Here is a 15,698-nt window from a genome sequence, read left to right as displayed (position 1 = left end):
CAGCCTGTTCCAGCCCAGCCTCCTGCACTGAAGGCTCACAGACCCAGGGTGTCAGAGCAGCTGTTCCTTGGCCCTGGGTCCACTCCAGTCTCTGAGGGTTGGGCTCCTCCACCTTCCATTTGACTCTTGAAGCAGCAAAGTAGGAGACAGTGTTTAAAGCTTCTGCTTAGTTTGGAAAAGATCAGACTTTGCATCCAGCTTGATTAAATGAGCATCACCATCGTCCCCGTTCCCAGCCCTATATTCTCTCTGCTCCCTTTCACTCTCTCTGACAGCTGATGCCATATTGGTGACATCCACAGTGCTGTCAGCTGTATGGTGGAGTCTGGCACTGCCAGGGACACCCTGTTCTAGGAGCTGTAGAGGAATAAGAAACACACAGGCGTTGTGTGTGAGTTTCTTTCCTTTAGGGAATGGGCAGACTGGAATGGCTCTGGAGGGATATTTCTCATCAGCCAGCTCAGGAAAGTTGCTGTCGTGTCTGATGTTAAATAGAGCTTGCAGAGGAGTTTCCCAACTGCACTAAGTTGTGAACCAGCACACTAAGGTGGTCTGGCTCTGAGGGATTGCCTGTCTTGCCCAGCACCCTGTCTGCTGGATTTCTCCCCCTTGTCAAGAGTATGGGTGTCTCTCAGGCTATGGCTGTAGGTACCATGTGGGTGGCAGTGGCTGCACCAGCAGTTCTGCAGATACTGAAGCAGTGCTGGCCTGAAGCAGTCACCGCTGAGCTCTTTGCTTGGGATTAGGCTGGGATTTATTTTTTTGAGTTTAAATATTTGGATCAGTTCTCAGAGTAGTTCCATGTCACACTGCTGTTGCAGACACTTGTCGCTGCTTGGGTTCAGCTACTGCTGCAACACTCTATGGCCTTCTTTAAACATCCTCTTTAACCTAGCCCTTTTCCACATGCCATGAGCACATGAGGCAGCCCCTGAGACTGAGGGGGATCCACACTGCCCTTCCCAGAGGCAGATTCAGGACTTGAAGGCTCTTGATTGGGCGATGGCAGCCAAATCTGTGCTCCCATCTGGTTCATGGTGGGACAATTGCAGATCCTTGGCTGCAGCTCTCTTGGGTTCTGCAACTCCTTTGGGTTCAGCAGCTGCAAATCTGAAAGATCTGAAGGTGTTAGTCAGGAGCTAGCAACAGATCTTTTGTGTAGGCTGAAGTTTTGGGAAGGCATCTTAAGTTAGCTGTTGCCTCATGGTGGGTTAGAGATGTTGGCTTTCGCTGGTATTCCTTATGCAGAGATGTTTTTTGTGGCTCCCTGTGTCTCTGCACTTGAGTTTGTAGCTTTGGCAAGGCAATATTTAGGTGTATGGTGATTTTCTTACAGGTCACAGAGGTCCTTCTTTGGCAAAGGAGAAAAGTATCTTTGTGTTTCAGGTACCAAAACAAAAATACTGCGTGGCATTCTCTGTGGCACAGAAGCACGTGAAATGCCAGATGGGGATAGGCTTTCCTGATTCCTTTTGTTTGTGGCTTATTCATTCTGTATAATCATCAGTGGTGATTCCCATCTAGTTTTATGTTCACTATTTCTCTGTATCAAGTCTGAGATGTTTGAGGCAGGTCTTGCTTGAGAAACATGCCTGATCTGGATGACTGGCTGCACCTCACTGAAAGGATCTCTTTTCATAACAGTCTTGTTTCTGATCCTGTAGTGTGAAAACCTGCCTGTTTTCTGCTTCCACTGCACTGAACCATCAACCTCTTCAGTAAATTACAGACCTAAGATATATCTTGTACAAGGCGTTGCCCAGTAGTCTTAAGATCATGGACCTGAGATCCCAGGTAGAGCCCCAAACCTCTTTCTGTGTGTCTGCCCAATCTGCTGGTCCAGCAGTTCTGTCACTGTCTCAAGCAACTGCTGATCACTGGCAGAAATATCAGAGGCAAACAGCTTTCCTGATTGGTTGTGCCTCATAGTGAACCGTGATCCTCTCTCATGCCACATGTATATCCAAATGTCACTTTGAACAGCAAGGAGATGCAGCTTGCCTGGAGCTGCTGTGGGGGGAGCTCTGCAAGCATAATCAAAGTCTTCACGTGTCCAAAGGGCCACTGGAGTAGTAAAATCTGAGTCAGTCACAGCTCTTGATTGCAAGAGTGTAACGGCACTGGCAGCCCTCCAGCTCCTGGAGCAGGTGACAACTGCTAAAGTTTCCCCGTGCCCTGAGAAATCGTTGTTTCAGCTTCCTGCACTTGAGGTCTCAGCACAAAGGTTGGTCTTGCTGAGCTCTGCATGCCACAAACAGGGGAGAAGCAGAAGATGCTTGAAGGTGCCTCCTGAATGATGGAATTCCCAGCCCAAAACATGAGTTTTAAACCTTACTTGTGGCAGGAGTTCAAGTCTTGGTGTGTTCTTGTTAGGTGTGATGTCAAGGCAGTTCCTTCTTAAACAATAAAACCAAAGCACTGAAGTAAGAGGTCATTTAGTGTTTTTTGTGTGTTCCATCCGTTTCTTCTTATGCTGGGCGCAGGGCTGGTAACACGTGGCAATCCAGGGTGATCTGAAGTGGCGAGGCAAAATTCTTACAGGACTTCACTTAAGCTGGGCGGAAAAATTCTGAGCAGCTCTCCAGGCTGTGTACAGGCTTTGCTTGGAATAGTAACCTATTTTGGGACAAATTCTTTAAGGTAACTGGATTAGAGTAGCTGTTTCTGTGGAAAACATGGAAATGCACTAAGCAGGCTGTGTACCCTGTAGGGCTCCCCAGGACACACAGGCACTGCTGCTACAGCTTTTTCTTGCTAATACATGAGGTCAGTGTGGCTGTTCTTACAGAATAAGCTGCCTCTGCATTATTCCTAGAGCCAGCAGGACTGGAGTCAGTGGGCAAACCTTTCTTGTAAATAGAAGAATGATGTAAAAATTGCCTGTGCTCAGCTGACAGGGTCAGTGTGGTGCTGGAAAGCACGATCAGTGCCTGCACCCAGGCTGTGTTAGAACAAAGACGTGCCTGAAGACATGCACAGCTGAACCAGGGCTGCTGCCAAACACAGAATTTTCTAGTGTTTGCCTTGTCATGCTTAACTGCTTATGAAAGGCCCAGTGGATTCCTGATGCAGTCAGGCATGGTATTGCTAATGAAGATGGGCTGTGGCAGGGGAAGGGGGGTTCTTAGTGTAAACTTTAAAATACCTTTTCTGTTAATGATGCTCTTTCCTGCCTAGGCCCGGCTGTTTGATGAGCCCCAGCTGGCCAGCCTGTGCCTGGAGAACATAGACAAGAACACCTCAGATGCTATCAATGCAGAGGGGTTTACAGACATTGACCTGGGTAAGCTCTTTTCCACCCCTCCCTCTCTCTCCCTGCTTTCATAACCAGCTTGTCTCCAAAGTTGTTACAGGTTAATAACGCTTGGCACTTGTGGCTTGGCTGTTCTGGAGCAATCAGTTGAACAGTCTCTGGCACGAAGTGGCTGGAGACAGGGAATTTGCCAAAGAGTTTGCTGCCTTGCCTGCAGAAATACCCTGTTTTTAGTAGTCTGCTTACTTTGGTGCAACTTGAGTTTTCTGGGCATGACACAAAGCCCGCTTCCTGTGTTGATGTTGGCAGGTTTTGGGTGGGTGTAAACTTGCCTTTTTTTGTGGAGTTGGCTTTGTTCCCCAAGTCTTAGTCGGGTTTTGGAGTTAAAAAGGTGTTGTGTTTTTGGAAGCAAGGACTGGCTATTTTAATTACTGTGTGAAGTTTCCAAACTTGCTGGGCACAGTTAATGAACGTTAAAATTCAGGCTTTAACCTTGGTCTAATGAGATGGGCTGTGGAGGTAAGGCACGGGTCACCTTCTGGCTTTCATGCTGCTTGTTTGATCCAAATTTGACGTCAAGCAAGTTGCAATTCATCCTCCTGCACTTGCTTTAACATGCCAATTAAAAGGGCTCTGTTTGCTGCTCCAGTGAGTTCCTTGCTGATGGACTATGCAGATAAATCTTCCTCAGAGGCTGCAGGCAGCACTTTTGGGAGATGCTGTTGGTTCAGCCGCTTCCTCTTTTACCTTGGCTGTGCATGGTGTACTCCTGGTGAGGTGAAAGGGGCTGATTTGGGGTTAGAGCCTGAAGCTGTACCTGTTGTCCTGCCCTGCAGATACCCTGGTGGCAGTGCTGGAGAGGGACACCCTGGGGATCCGGGAGGTTCGCCTGTTCAATGCCGTGGTGCGCTGGTCGGAGGCAGAGTGTCAGCGGCAGCAGCTCCAGGTGATTCCAGAGAACAAGCGGAAGGTTCTGGGCAAAGCTCTCTCCCTTATCCGCTTCCCACTGATGACTATTGAGGAGTTTGCAGCAGGTAACTCAACAAAGGTGTTTCTGGGCAATCCTGGTCTTTGCTTTTCCTCAGCTACAGAGAGTCAAATCAGTCAAATGAAATAGGGTTTTCTCTGTGTATCTTGTAGTGATTTGAGATTACCCCCTGTTCCTCCCCATTTTCCCTCATTCTATCCCATTCTCAACCTAAAAAGGATTTACTAGAAGGCTGGAAAGGGACATTTCATAAGGGCCTAAAGTGGTAGCAAAAGGGGAAATGGCCTGAAGGACGGCAGGTTATCAGAAGGAAAGTCTGTAGTGTAAGGTACAGGGTGCCCAGAGAAACTGTGGCTGCCCCATCCATGGAAGTGTCCATGGCCAGGCTGGACGGGACTTGGAGTACTCTTGGATAGTGGAAAGTGTCCCTGCCTATGGCAAGGGGTGGAATTTGATGAGCTTTAAGGTCCCTTCCAACACTCTTCTGTGATTCTGTGATTGCAGGATCTACTGTCTGAATGCCATTTTCATCCATGCCCATTCACTCATTTTAAAGCCTGTGGCACTGCCCTGGGAGGAGCAGGGAGATGACAGCTGTGTTTGCTTTCAGAGCATGGTTGGATGGTTACTGTCCCATTCAGCTGAGAGCAAAGATCCAAACTGGGCTTCACCTGCTCCACTTTCCAGCCATCCTGAGCATTTAAACTACACAAAGCTAATGGAGTTGCAAATAACAAAAATGATGTTGATCATAGCTTGCTCCCAAAGAGAAATGGGGATGTTTCTCTCCATCCTGTGCTTGTGGTGGTGTTGGCCCTGTCTTGCCAGTCCTGTTCAGAGCAGAGCCCCGTATCCAAAAAACTTTGAAAATGTTCTTTGAGCTGAAGGCTTGATGTTGTTTAGTCTGTGTCTCAAGGCATTTTTCAAGTTTATGTTAAGCTCTTGATCCACAGAGATGTCTAACTCATTTCACAGCTTGGACTATAGATTGCCTTGTTTTGTTTCCATTTCTTGTTCTCTTTCACTTCATCTTCTGGTGATTCCTCAGGGATTGGAAGCTGGCAAATGGCTTAAGTAGTTTTCATGTTAAAAAGACGCAGTGGAGCCATTTTCCAGACTGTAACTTGTTTCAGGCTGCAGTGCTGTGTACACAGAAGGGAGCAGGGGCACTGACCCCCTTCCTTTGCAGGTCACTTCTCAGGGCAGTGCTGGTGTCAGCTGATCACTCCTTCATGTCCCTGTTCCCATGTCAGGCGGGCTGTTAGTAAGGAGAAAAATCTGTGCTTCAGACTTGGTCCCCACTCTCTGCTTGGCCTGTCACAGCTGTGATGTGGCCCTAGGGATGTGGATTTCTTCAGAAGGAGCTTGCTTAGTGAAGCAGAAGCCTTTGCATTTTTTCTGCAGATCCCATTTCAACCCTTCCTTGCCACCTTGCATCATTCTGTCACTGGAAGGAAAGTGTTGATTTTTGGCATGTTTGGATTGAAGGCTTTGAGCTGGGAGTGCCAGTGCCCCTCCCCATGCTGTCACAAACTGCCTGTCCCACTTGGACCTTCGTGCTTTAAGAGAAAGTCTCAAGTTTTCTCCATCCACTTTAACCTAAAAGATGAACAAAGACCCAAACCTGGGGGACTGCAATGGTCAGCTGTGCCTTAAACAAGGAATTAACTTGGAATTCTTTCAGCTTTGTCCTTTTTCTGGGTTTCTGAGTGACTGATTTCTGTGGTGATCACAGTAGACACAGGAGAGGGAAGCCTTTCCCCTCCACATCCCTCTCTCCCAAAAGCCAAATAAAGAGGGAATTTTACAGCAGTGGTTTCATCAGTTTATTGTATAATCTGCTATCAAACGTGGGGTTTTGCATGAAGATGTTTTAACTGGCAAACGTGTCCCTCCCTCCCCTTAGAGCAGGTAATTTGAAACACTGCAGGAGTGAGATGCCGCAAGGTGGGATAAGTTCAGACACGATCAGTGCGGCTGATTTTTCCTGAACAAAGTATCCAAAAGCTCATTTACCTTTGAGGTGTCGACTTCCTTGAATTCTTGAGTCTCTCCCAATTGCATAATTGGACCAGTTTATGTCTGGGTAACGTGCTGAATTTAACCAGTTGCAAGTAGTTTTGGACCTACAAGTAGCTGGGCATTTGCTCACCACTGAAGAGCATTTAACTGCTGTTGTTTCCCCAGTACTCAGGGGTCTTGTTTCTGTCCAAAGCCTTGTGCAAACAGCTGTAGAGAGGCTTTTGAGTGTTAGGCTGACAGACTAATTTTTATCCAGTTTCACTTTTGAAAGTATTTGAAGTAGTTTGCAAAGATTGAGTTTAGCATCGTGAGTTGGTTGCCCAGAGCAGCTGTGGCTGCCCCTGCGTTCCTGAAAGTGTCCCAGGCCAGGTTGGACAGGGCTTGGAGCACCCTGGGACAGTGCAAGGTGTCCCTGCCCAGGGCAGGGTGTGGAATTGGATGAGCTTTAAGGTCCCTTCCAACCCAGACTGCTCTGTGATTCTGTGATCACTCTGGAAAAATGTCTTGTTACTGGAGAAGAGATGAGAACATGCTCCAGCTTTTGCTAAAATCATTAGCATTTTTCCCAAGGTTCTACAATAAAGGTATTAAAATTCACAATGTGGATTTAATGCCTGAAGGAATGAGCTGAACCACCTTAGTCTTGAGTAAAAATACTCTTCAAAGTTTTGAGTTGATGGTAACTGCATGGCAGTTTCTCTCCCTCCTTGTCACGGTCTTCCATCATGTCTGAACTGCTGGTGTGGCTGTATGGAAATCCCTGTCCCTTACCAATGTTATCATTTCCAGAAGGATTGGGTCAAGGATCAGCTGTATGCTTTTGGGTTTTTTTGGTAGCCCAGTGCATTTGGGCCCCACAAAGCTGGGCACTTGATCACAGTTCCATATTCCATGAAGGCTCTGGAGCCCATGACTGCCCTGTGGGTAATGGACAGCACCTTTGTCTGGGATTTAATATCCTGATGCACCACTGGGATCCCATCTGCAATGGGGGTTTAGCCTGCTCCCAGCTGCAAGTCAGGCTTGCTTCCCCATGAAAATCCCAGAGGGATTATTTCTGCTTATGCAGTTCTGGGGCCCACAAGATCAGAAGGAGCCAGAGCTACTGGAGAGTGTCCGAAGGAGGGACACGGAGCTGGGGAAGGGTCTGAGGAGCAGCTGAGGGCACTTGGCTCGTTCAGCTGGAGCAGAGGAGACTGAGGGGAGACTCCTCGGGGGCTGCAGCTCCTCCCGAGGGGAGGCAGAGGGGCTGGGGCTGAGCTCTGCTCTGGGACAGGGACAGGAGCCCAGCAAGGGCTGGAGCTGTGTCAGGGCTTGGGCTGGAGCTCAGGGAAAGGTTCTTCTTTCCCCCGAGGGTGCTGGGCACTGCCCAGGCTCCCCAGGAAATGGTCCCGGCCCCAAGGCTGCCAGAGCTCCAGGAGCGTTTGGACACCGCTCTCAGGGATGCTCAGGGTGGGATTGTTGGGGTGTCTGGGCAGGGACAGGGGCTGGGCTGGGTGATCCTTGTGGGTCCCTCCTGCCCTAGGATATCCCAGGACTCTGTGGTTCCATCAGGCTGACGGCATTGCCACTTCCCTCCCCTCTGCAGGGCCTGCCCAGTCGGGGATCCTGACGGACCGGGAGGTGGTGAGCCTGTTCCTGCACTTCACGGTGAACCCGAAGCCGCGGGTGGAGTTTATCGACCGGCCCCGGTGCTGCCTGCGGGGCAAGGAGTGCAGCATCAGCCGCTTCCAGCAGGTGGAGAGCCGCTGGGGGTACAGTGGGACGAGTGACAGGATCAGGTCAGCTCTCGTGCCCATTCCCACCCCTGGGCTCGTGTTCCTGAGCTTTCCACTGCTTTACCTCTAAACACTCGAGGTTCTGTGCTACACCCCGACTTCCCACCGTGTGAATCCAAAAGGGAAGGTGTTTGCTGGGCAGAACCATCCCCTGATGCACTCACATGCATGTTGCTGCCACTTTGCATCTCTGTTGGCAAAGATTTCCAGGAAACACAGCTCCCAGCATAGGCCCCTGGAAAGGGAGTGAAATAACCCCCCAAAGGCTTCCTGCAGCTTAGGGACATATAAATAACTTGTCACCAGTTGTCCCCTTGCCATGCTTCATGGGGTAACCAGTGCTCCATCAGGTTGATTCCCTGCTCCAGGTGGCAGTGTGTCTTGTTGAAGCCTCTTAACCTCTCCTGTTGGAGGGAGGGGTTGGGATTAAGTTCTGCTGACACCCAATTTGCTCAGACCCGATCTTAGGGAGAACCCAGTTACAATGACAGAGACTGACAGGTGTGGCTGGAAAATGGTGCTTTGCAAGGCTTGTGTGGCCAGGGAGTGAGAGCAAGACAGGAGAGAATCGGGAAACCTTGGTTCTTTCATGATTTGTGTTTATGTTGGGTGGAGGGGGACTCAGAGCAGTGAAGCTCTTCACAATTTTTAAGGTGGTTCTGTTACCCTGGAGCTGTTGGTGAGATCCTCTGGTCCATTCAGCACTGGGAGCTGCTGCCACCTCCAAACACTTCCTGCTCCCACATCTAACACTCACAGACCTTTTGGAGCTTGGGCTTGGCTTCAGGTTCAGCTTCTGCAGCATCTGGGGCAGTTCCAACACTGAATGTTCCATGCTGGCTGCAGAGCAGAGGTTTCCAGCCTGCCCCAGGTGTTTGTTCTGGAAATACAACAGGGCTAAAAGAGTAGGTGAATAAATGAAGAAATACTGTTGTCAGCTTGGCAGGCACTGGAGCTGTAGTAGGGTAAATACCCTTCCCCTTCTTCCTTGGAGATTCCTTCCAGGGATTCCTACACTCAGGAGTGACTGAATCCTTATGTCTGCTCTTGGTAAATTTGGAATCCAGCAAATACCCAGCAGCACATGAACAATTCCCCAAGGCTCAGCAGTGAAATATCCAGTGGTGTTTTCTGGACAGAGCACTGTGAGGTGGGCACTGTTCCACACTTCCAGGCTGCCCTGCCTGGGCCTGGTGAGTGTTTAAGGGTGCTGATGTTTTGCCATAACTTGGAAACACCTCCTGACCCTGGGCCCTGAAATTTGGTGATGACATTGTGCAGCTTTGTGTTTCACACAAGCCCACTGGGCCAATCAATGGTGTGAGTGTGCAGCTGATGGTTTCTTTGCAGAGTTTCACCCCTTAGTAAGGGCTGCACTTAAATCTGTGTAGGTTTGATTAAATCATAGATGTAAAATCAGCACAAATGGAGACATTTGTGCATTGGCTTTGTACTGGAGCAATAGCAATACAGGAGTAGCAAGTTTGGGCTGACATTCCTGCTCTGTTCCTGCAGGTTCTCAGTAAACAAAAGGATATTTGTAGTTGGGTTTGGATTATACGGATCCATACACGGGCCAACGGATTATCAAGTAAATATACAGGTAATTCTCTCTGCTACCTTAAAAATCCTGGCTGTTCTACGAGCTGGCAAGCACATTTTAGTGAATCTCTAACAAAACCTGAGGTTCAGAGGGACTGTGTATGTCCCTGGGGAGTGGGGCTGGCACATGTAGCAAGGGCCAGATGGGGCACTGGGGATTGGGAGGATTATTGCTCTTGATGCTATTGCATACGTCACTGCAGCATCTCCCCAGGTCTGCTCCCAGCTTTGGGGCAGTTGGGAGGCAGTTTGGGAAGCAGCTGTGCATGATTTCCCACCCTGAGCAGGCTGGAGGGAGGCTCAGTTGTCTCAAGTCCATCATGATCTTGTCCAAAGACCAGGTGGATCCCGTGGATGCTGTGTGCCTGTTCTGGGTGCACATGTGCCACCCCAGTGTGGGTCACTGGAGAAGGACTGTCCCTATGAGAGTTACTCCAGCGCACAGGGCGGGTGTGATGAACACAGGCTGTCAGCATTTCTTCCTTGATTGTCAGGGCTCATCCTGCTGCCCTGAGGTCTTGAAGGAGAAGGGTCTAAGCACATCATTGCTCTGCTAGCCTGGGGTTGAGGAGGAAGGGGTGTCCTGGGCTATCTGGGACCTGAGCCCACAGCTCTGTGGTGAGCTCAGAGGGGCCCAGAGCAGCTGTGACTGCCCCATCCCTGATAGTTCAGGTCCAGGATGTGGCTTGGAGCAACCTGGGATAGTGGGTGGCATCCCTGCCCCTGGCAGGAGCGGGGGGTTGGAGATCCTTAAGGTCCCTTCCAACCCAGTTGTGGCATTCTGTGGTTCTGTGATCATAGCATTGATGAGGGACAAGAGTAATGGACAATTCAGTCATCACAGGACTGGTCAATCTGGGAGTGCCTGGAGCTCAGCCCAGCTCAGGGACACTCACGTGGGCAGGGCTGGCAGTGTCCAACCCTGCAGATGAAAGGCTGACCCTGTGTTGCAGATCATCCACACGGACAGCAACACGGTCCTGGGGCAGAACGACACCGGCTTCAGCTGTGATGGATCATCCAACACCTTCAGGGTCATGTTCAAGGAGCCTGTGGAGATCTTACCCAACGTCAACTACACAGCCTGTGCTACTCTAAAGGTACCACAATGGGTGGGGTGAGGTGCAGGCAGGTGAGGGCACCTGCTGTAAGTCTTCAATGTGACCTGGGCCTTGCTCTGTGTCCTTGGAGGCCAGTGGTACAATCTACAAGGTCTCTGTGGAACCTGCTGCTGCCATGAGTATTTAGAGCTGGTTTTTGACTTGTCTCACAGCACTGAACAGGTATTTCACTGAGGAGGGGATGGGGTGATGTTTTTGGTGTATACAGTTGAGCTGTGGGTCCTGCAGGTGTGTAAGCTAGAGTCTCCTGCAGTGGTCTCAAAAAGTTCATATTTAGCTGTTGAGACCTGGTTAAATTGGTGTTAAGTTCTGATAGAGATGAGATTAAGCTCAGAGTACGTGAGGTGCAAATTCAGGAGGAAAAGTGAGGAACTGAGATCTCCACAGCTCCAAACCCACCAGAGAGCCTGAGCAGCAGCAGGGTCCTGACCTGTTCTTGTCTTCTGTGACCCCTGCAGGGTCCAGATTCCCACTATGGAACCAAAGGACTGCGCAAAGTGATCCATGAATCACCAACAACGGGAGCCAAAACCTGCTTTACGTTCTGTTACGCAGCTGGGAACAACAATGGCACCTCCGTGGAGGATGGACAAATCCCAGAGATCATCTTCTACACATAGTGGCACAGCCCAGCCTGCCCTGGACTTGACTCTTCCCCATCACCTCCCAAACTAAATCTCTGGCTGAGTTCGACCACACCAATTGGAGCCACACTAGCCAAAGGTCTCAGTGAAATCATTTCAAAGCTCATGTTCTGCCTTGTGCTAGTGCTGCTGCTGCTCTCAGGTGCCAGGTGAGCTGGTGTCCCAGTGCAGGCCAGCTGGTGTCCCAGTACCATTCGTAGGTTGTCTGTGGCTTGTTGTTTTTCACCTCCTGATTAACCCTATCTAACAGCGTGCGTTTTTTGGACTGTAATGAATGTAGATGCTTTTCCACCGGTCAGAAGCAAGGCAACGAGTGGCTCTGGTTGTGGTTTCCCTTGCTATGAGGAGATGATCCTGCAGACAGATTCAGTCAGGGCTGGGTGGCCTCTGCTCTGCTTCAGCTCAGCAGTTCAGGCCAGACTGCAGGGCTTGGCCAGCCTGTGTCCAGCACCTTCCCTCCCTCCCAGCAGCCTCAGCACACAGAGCCACCTTCAAAAGTCATGGAACGTGGCCTTTTCCCTGAGGCTTTGCTGTTCCAGCACTACTCAAACCTGAGCTCCTCTGAGGGACCATGGCATTTTCCTGCTCTTCTCACCGACCTGTGACAATCTCCACCTCGTGCAGTTGGTGGCAGCGAGGTGACCTCCCTGCAGAGTGGTAAGGGGCAGCAGCCTGGCCAGGCAGGCCCTCCTGCATTCTGAGTCCCAGCGGTGCTGCTTCCAAACTCCTGGCATGTCCCAGGAGCTGGGTGATGCGCAGCTCACCCCTGAGCAGCCCCAGCTCTGTTACTGGTTGTTGTCCTTTGCAGAGTGCCAGCGTTTGTCAGTTGAAGCAGAAGGGCACCTGCCTCACCTGTTACAGGCATTCCTGCAGTTTCCATGCATGTTTCCATGCATTCCCCTCTGTGTGCATTGCTGCCCCGCCCCTGCTGCCCCGATGGAAGCAGGAAGAGAGGCTGGATGTGCACCTGCCTGTTCCCTATAATGCAGCAGATGGACAAGGATTTACCAAATGGTTCAGGAAAACATGGAATATTCTTGCTGGTGTGTGTTTGCACACTGCCTGTTGGCCAGGCACAAGAGGGACATCACAAACATCACCTGTTGAGCTGTGGAGCTCGGTGACCTTGAAGATACCCCTTGTACCTGTTCAGGGCCAGCTGCTTTTCCCTGTGGTTGTAACAGAGAGGGTGGCTGCTCGTGGGCTGCCTGACCAGCCCCACCCTCACTGCCCACGAGTGAAGACCATGGGACTCTTCCTCCCCTCCTCTGCAGAGGAAGCTGGAATTATGCTCAGCCTGGCAGAAAGACCGGAGCTGCCAAAGTCTGTGTGGGTGGGTGCTGCCTCAGGATCCTTTCTCTGACCTCCTCCTCCAGCACATGGAGCCACTGCCACTATCTGGGCAACTGCTGCCACTGGATTTCACTGCTGGAAGTTGAAATCTGGCTGTCCTTGGCTGGAGCACAGCTTTTCCTTCTGCTGCCCCAGCCGGGATCCTGGGACTGTGCTGGCTGGAGTCTTCTCAGCTGTGCAGCAGCAGCCGGGGAATACCCTGCACCTCCTCACCAGTAGCTGTCAGAGATGCCCAGAGTGTGTTCTGTGCTCCAGGGAGATGGTGTGAGCTCTGTATTGTCAGCCTGCATCCAGGTGGGACGGTTCGAATACGGCCAGTACTAAAAAAATAGAAAAATCCCCAATCCTGGGTCCATGACCTGGTGACTGAACCTGACTGTGCAATGCAAGCAGTGTTGTGAGATGGATTTGCAGCCCATGCTCTGTGTCCCTTGGAGTGTCCATGACTATGCCTGCTCCTGTCACCACCCCTCTCCCAAAGGTGGTGGGAAGGTCACTGCTGGCAGCCAGGGCCCATGCTGGGGCCTGCACCTTCCCCAGGGGCTCTGATGTGGGTTCTGCAGCTCGGGGCACTGAGTACAGGTGGAAATAGTGGAATAGTTGGAATTTGAGGGAAGCAGAGCTGTGCACTTGGCTCTGGGAAGAGCAGGGCTTGGGCTGGCCCTGCCCAGCTGCAGTAGGAGTCTCCCACTGGCTATTCCCTGGAATTTCTGTTCTCATTATTATTATTTTGTTACACAAATTCTCTTCCCAAATCCGACCTTTCTGCCTTGCCTGTGTGGGGCAGGTCTGGCAGCTTGTCCTGTCATGAAGGGAGAGGAGTCAAACTCTGAACTACACCTGAGCAACTTCTGTTCTTTATGGCTTTTCTGCAATTTGATGCAATTCTGGCTTTTGTAGATAGATGAATGTAATTCCTTGTTGGACATGCCTGTTCCCAGAAGTATGAGCCATTCTGTTGTACCACGTCACCTTCCAGCAGAGCGGGCTCAGCCCAGCTCCTGTGCTATTTGATGAATGTATCCGATGCTCTCGTCCCGTGTTCACACTCTGCTTTTTGGCCAGCTTTGTGATTTGTAAATAGGAAAACAATAAAGACATGGAGGTTGTCTTTATGAAGTTTCTTTGTGATGGGAGAATGATGGCTACTGGAGTGGGGGAGAGGAAATGTGGGCCAAGCTGGCTCCTGGCCCACCTCCCCTATCTGTGGGGTGTGGGATGAGTTGGATCCTTGGAAATCCTGAAGCCCAGCAATCACTGCTGGGGAGTGCAGATGCTCAGGGTATGAGGTAGTGATAGGAGGGCAGCAGGATGGCACAGGGTGGGCACACTCTGGTCTGGGTCCTATCATTTTATGACTGAACTTCTTGAACCCAAATTGGAGATTTTTGACAACTAAATGGACTAAAAGCTGCCTCAGCCTTTGCAGGGGCCTTGGGGGGGAAAGGCAGATCCTCCGGCTTGTGATTCCCAGCACAGAGAGCAGGGGCTGCTGGAGCAGGGACTGCAGGCTGGGCTCTGCCCCGCCCAGCAGCTGTGCCCAGCACAGCTCCCACTGTCACTCAGCACCGTGGGGCCACCAGGGCCCTGCCCTTTGCCCAGAGGGAGCAGTGGGGCCACGGTGAACGTGAGCCCCTGGGCCAGGGACTGGTTCCCTGTGCTCCATCCAGCCCGTGCTGGAGCTCAGCCTCGGGGCCCAGCAGTGCCGGGAGCTGGGGCAGCGCAGCCCAGCCTGGCTCTCACCCTGCCTGCACTGTGCTCAGCGAGGTGCACAGTCCTGGGGCCTCGGCTGGATCCTGCTGGGCTCAGCACAATGTCCTGGCCTTTTTCCTCTTCAGCCATGATGCCAAGGACTCCCCCAGCTCCTGTACCCGGCTTTGGGCTGTGGTTCCAGTCTGTACCCTCATTCCAACCCCTGCTGGAGCACTTGGCTCAGCTGGGACTTGCCCTCCTGCACCACCACCTTCTTCACTCACGGGCTTTGCAGGAGCATCAGCCGGGAGCCTGGGGAGGGCTGCCCAGAGCCATCGGCTTTGCTGCGGTCTCCTTCACCTACCCCCCCGAGATTTTCCTGCTGCTGCTCCAGGAAAGGTTGCTGGCCAGGGAGCCCCTGCGAGGGGCTGGAGCTGCTTCCACCCACTGCTGAGGGAGCCTCCAACAACAAGAGCGTGTCTGGTCAATGTCCTCACCTTTGGGAGCTACACAGTGAAGCACAGAAGAATGTGTTGGGTTTTAAAGATTTTTTTTTTATTATTTTTTCGTTTTTATTAAAAAAAAAAGCCCCTAAATTCTATGGCTTCCAGGAAGCATCAGAGAAATTGAAATGCCATTTCTGTACACTTGGTTTTAAAGCAGTAACTAAACTCGCAATGGAACAAACGCTCTCACGTACAATCGCAGTATTTGGACTCCTCGCTGGAAGGACAGAGAGTCCCGGGCTCGGGCCACGGCCCCGGCGGCCGGGGGTGTGCGGACAGAGCCGGGCACTCCGGACACACTCCCGTGGCCGCTTTCCCTTTCCCCTCCGCGGCTCCTCTTCGGCCTCTGCCGGGGCTGCTCTGAGCCGATGCGCTGACAAGGGACCACTTCCAGTGAAAATTTTAAGGCGATTTTAAAAATTCGTTTGTTCGCCTCGCTGGGGACACGAGGTCAAACGTTACACGTCCCCTTCCCGCCGTGGCCAGGGACGCAGCAGCAGCCGGGGCTGCCCTGGCTGCTGCAGCCCGGACAAAGCCGAAGCCGAGGTCAATCCCGTAATTAGGATGAAGAGGGGCCCTGGGGAGGGCATGGCCCCATGGCAGACCCCATGCCCCCCCCAGCCCCTCCACAATCCGGGGTCTCCAGCCTCCTCCCCGAGATGGTCAGTTTGGACAAATGTTTCAAAGCAGCCACAGATGGTCCCATCCCTCCCCCGCCCCCCCTCCCAGCACAGCATCA

The 15,698-nt window shown here is 51.5% G+C and overlaps 1 protein-coding gene across 4 annotated transcripts in view; it reads left to right on the top strand.

Moving 5' to 3' along the window:
• BTBD2 (BTB domain containing 2) overlaps window positions 1-13,876 on the top strand; it is a 33,905-nt gene extending 20,029 nt beyond the window's left edge. For 3 of the 4 annotated variants that reach the window (XM_062509875.1, XM_062509874.1, XM_062509876.1), the window contains 6 exons: window positions 3,178-3,283; window positions 4,090-4,287; window positions 7,852-8,044; window positions 9,557-9,644; window positions 10,597-10,743; window positions 11,223-13,876. In XM_062509875.1, the coding sequence (XP_062365859.1) occupies window positions 3,178-3,283; window positions 4,090-4,287; window positions 7,852-8,044; window positions 9,557-9,644; window positions 10,597-10,743; window positions 11,223-11,384 (894 nt within the window). In that variant the 3' untranslated portion in view covers window positions 11,385-13,876. The remainder of the gene's footprint in view (window positions 1-3,177; window positions 3,284-4,089; window positions 4,288-7,851; window positions 8,045-9,556; window positions 9,645-10,596; window positions 10,744-11,222) is intronic. The other variant, XR_009934021.1, reaches the window with a different exon arrangement.
• Window positions 13,877-15,698: the final 1,822 nt, after the last annotated feature.

The sequence above is a fragment of the Cinclus cinclus genome, chromosome 28, assembly GCF_963662255.1.
Source record: "Cinclus cinclus chromosome 28, bCinCin1.1, whole genome shotgun sequence".
NCBI lineage: Eukaryota > Metazoa > Chordata > Aves > Passeriformes > Cinclidae > Cinclus > Cinclus cinclus.
Note: the sequence above shows the minus strand (reverse complement) of the source record. Positions and strands in the feature narration are given on the sequence as shown.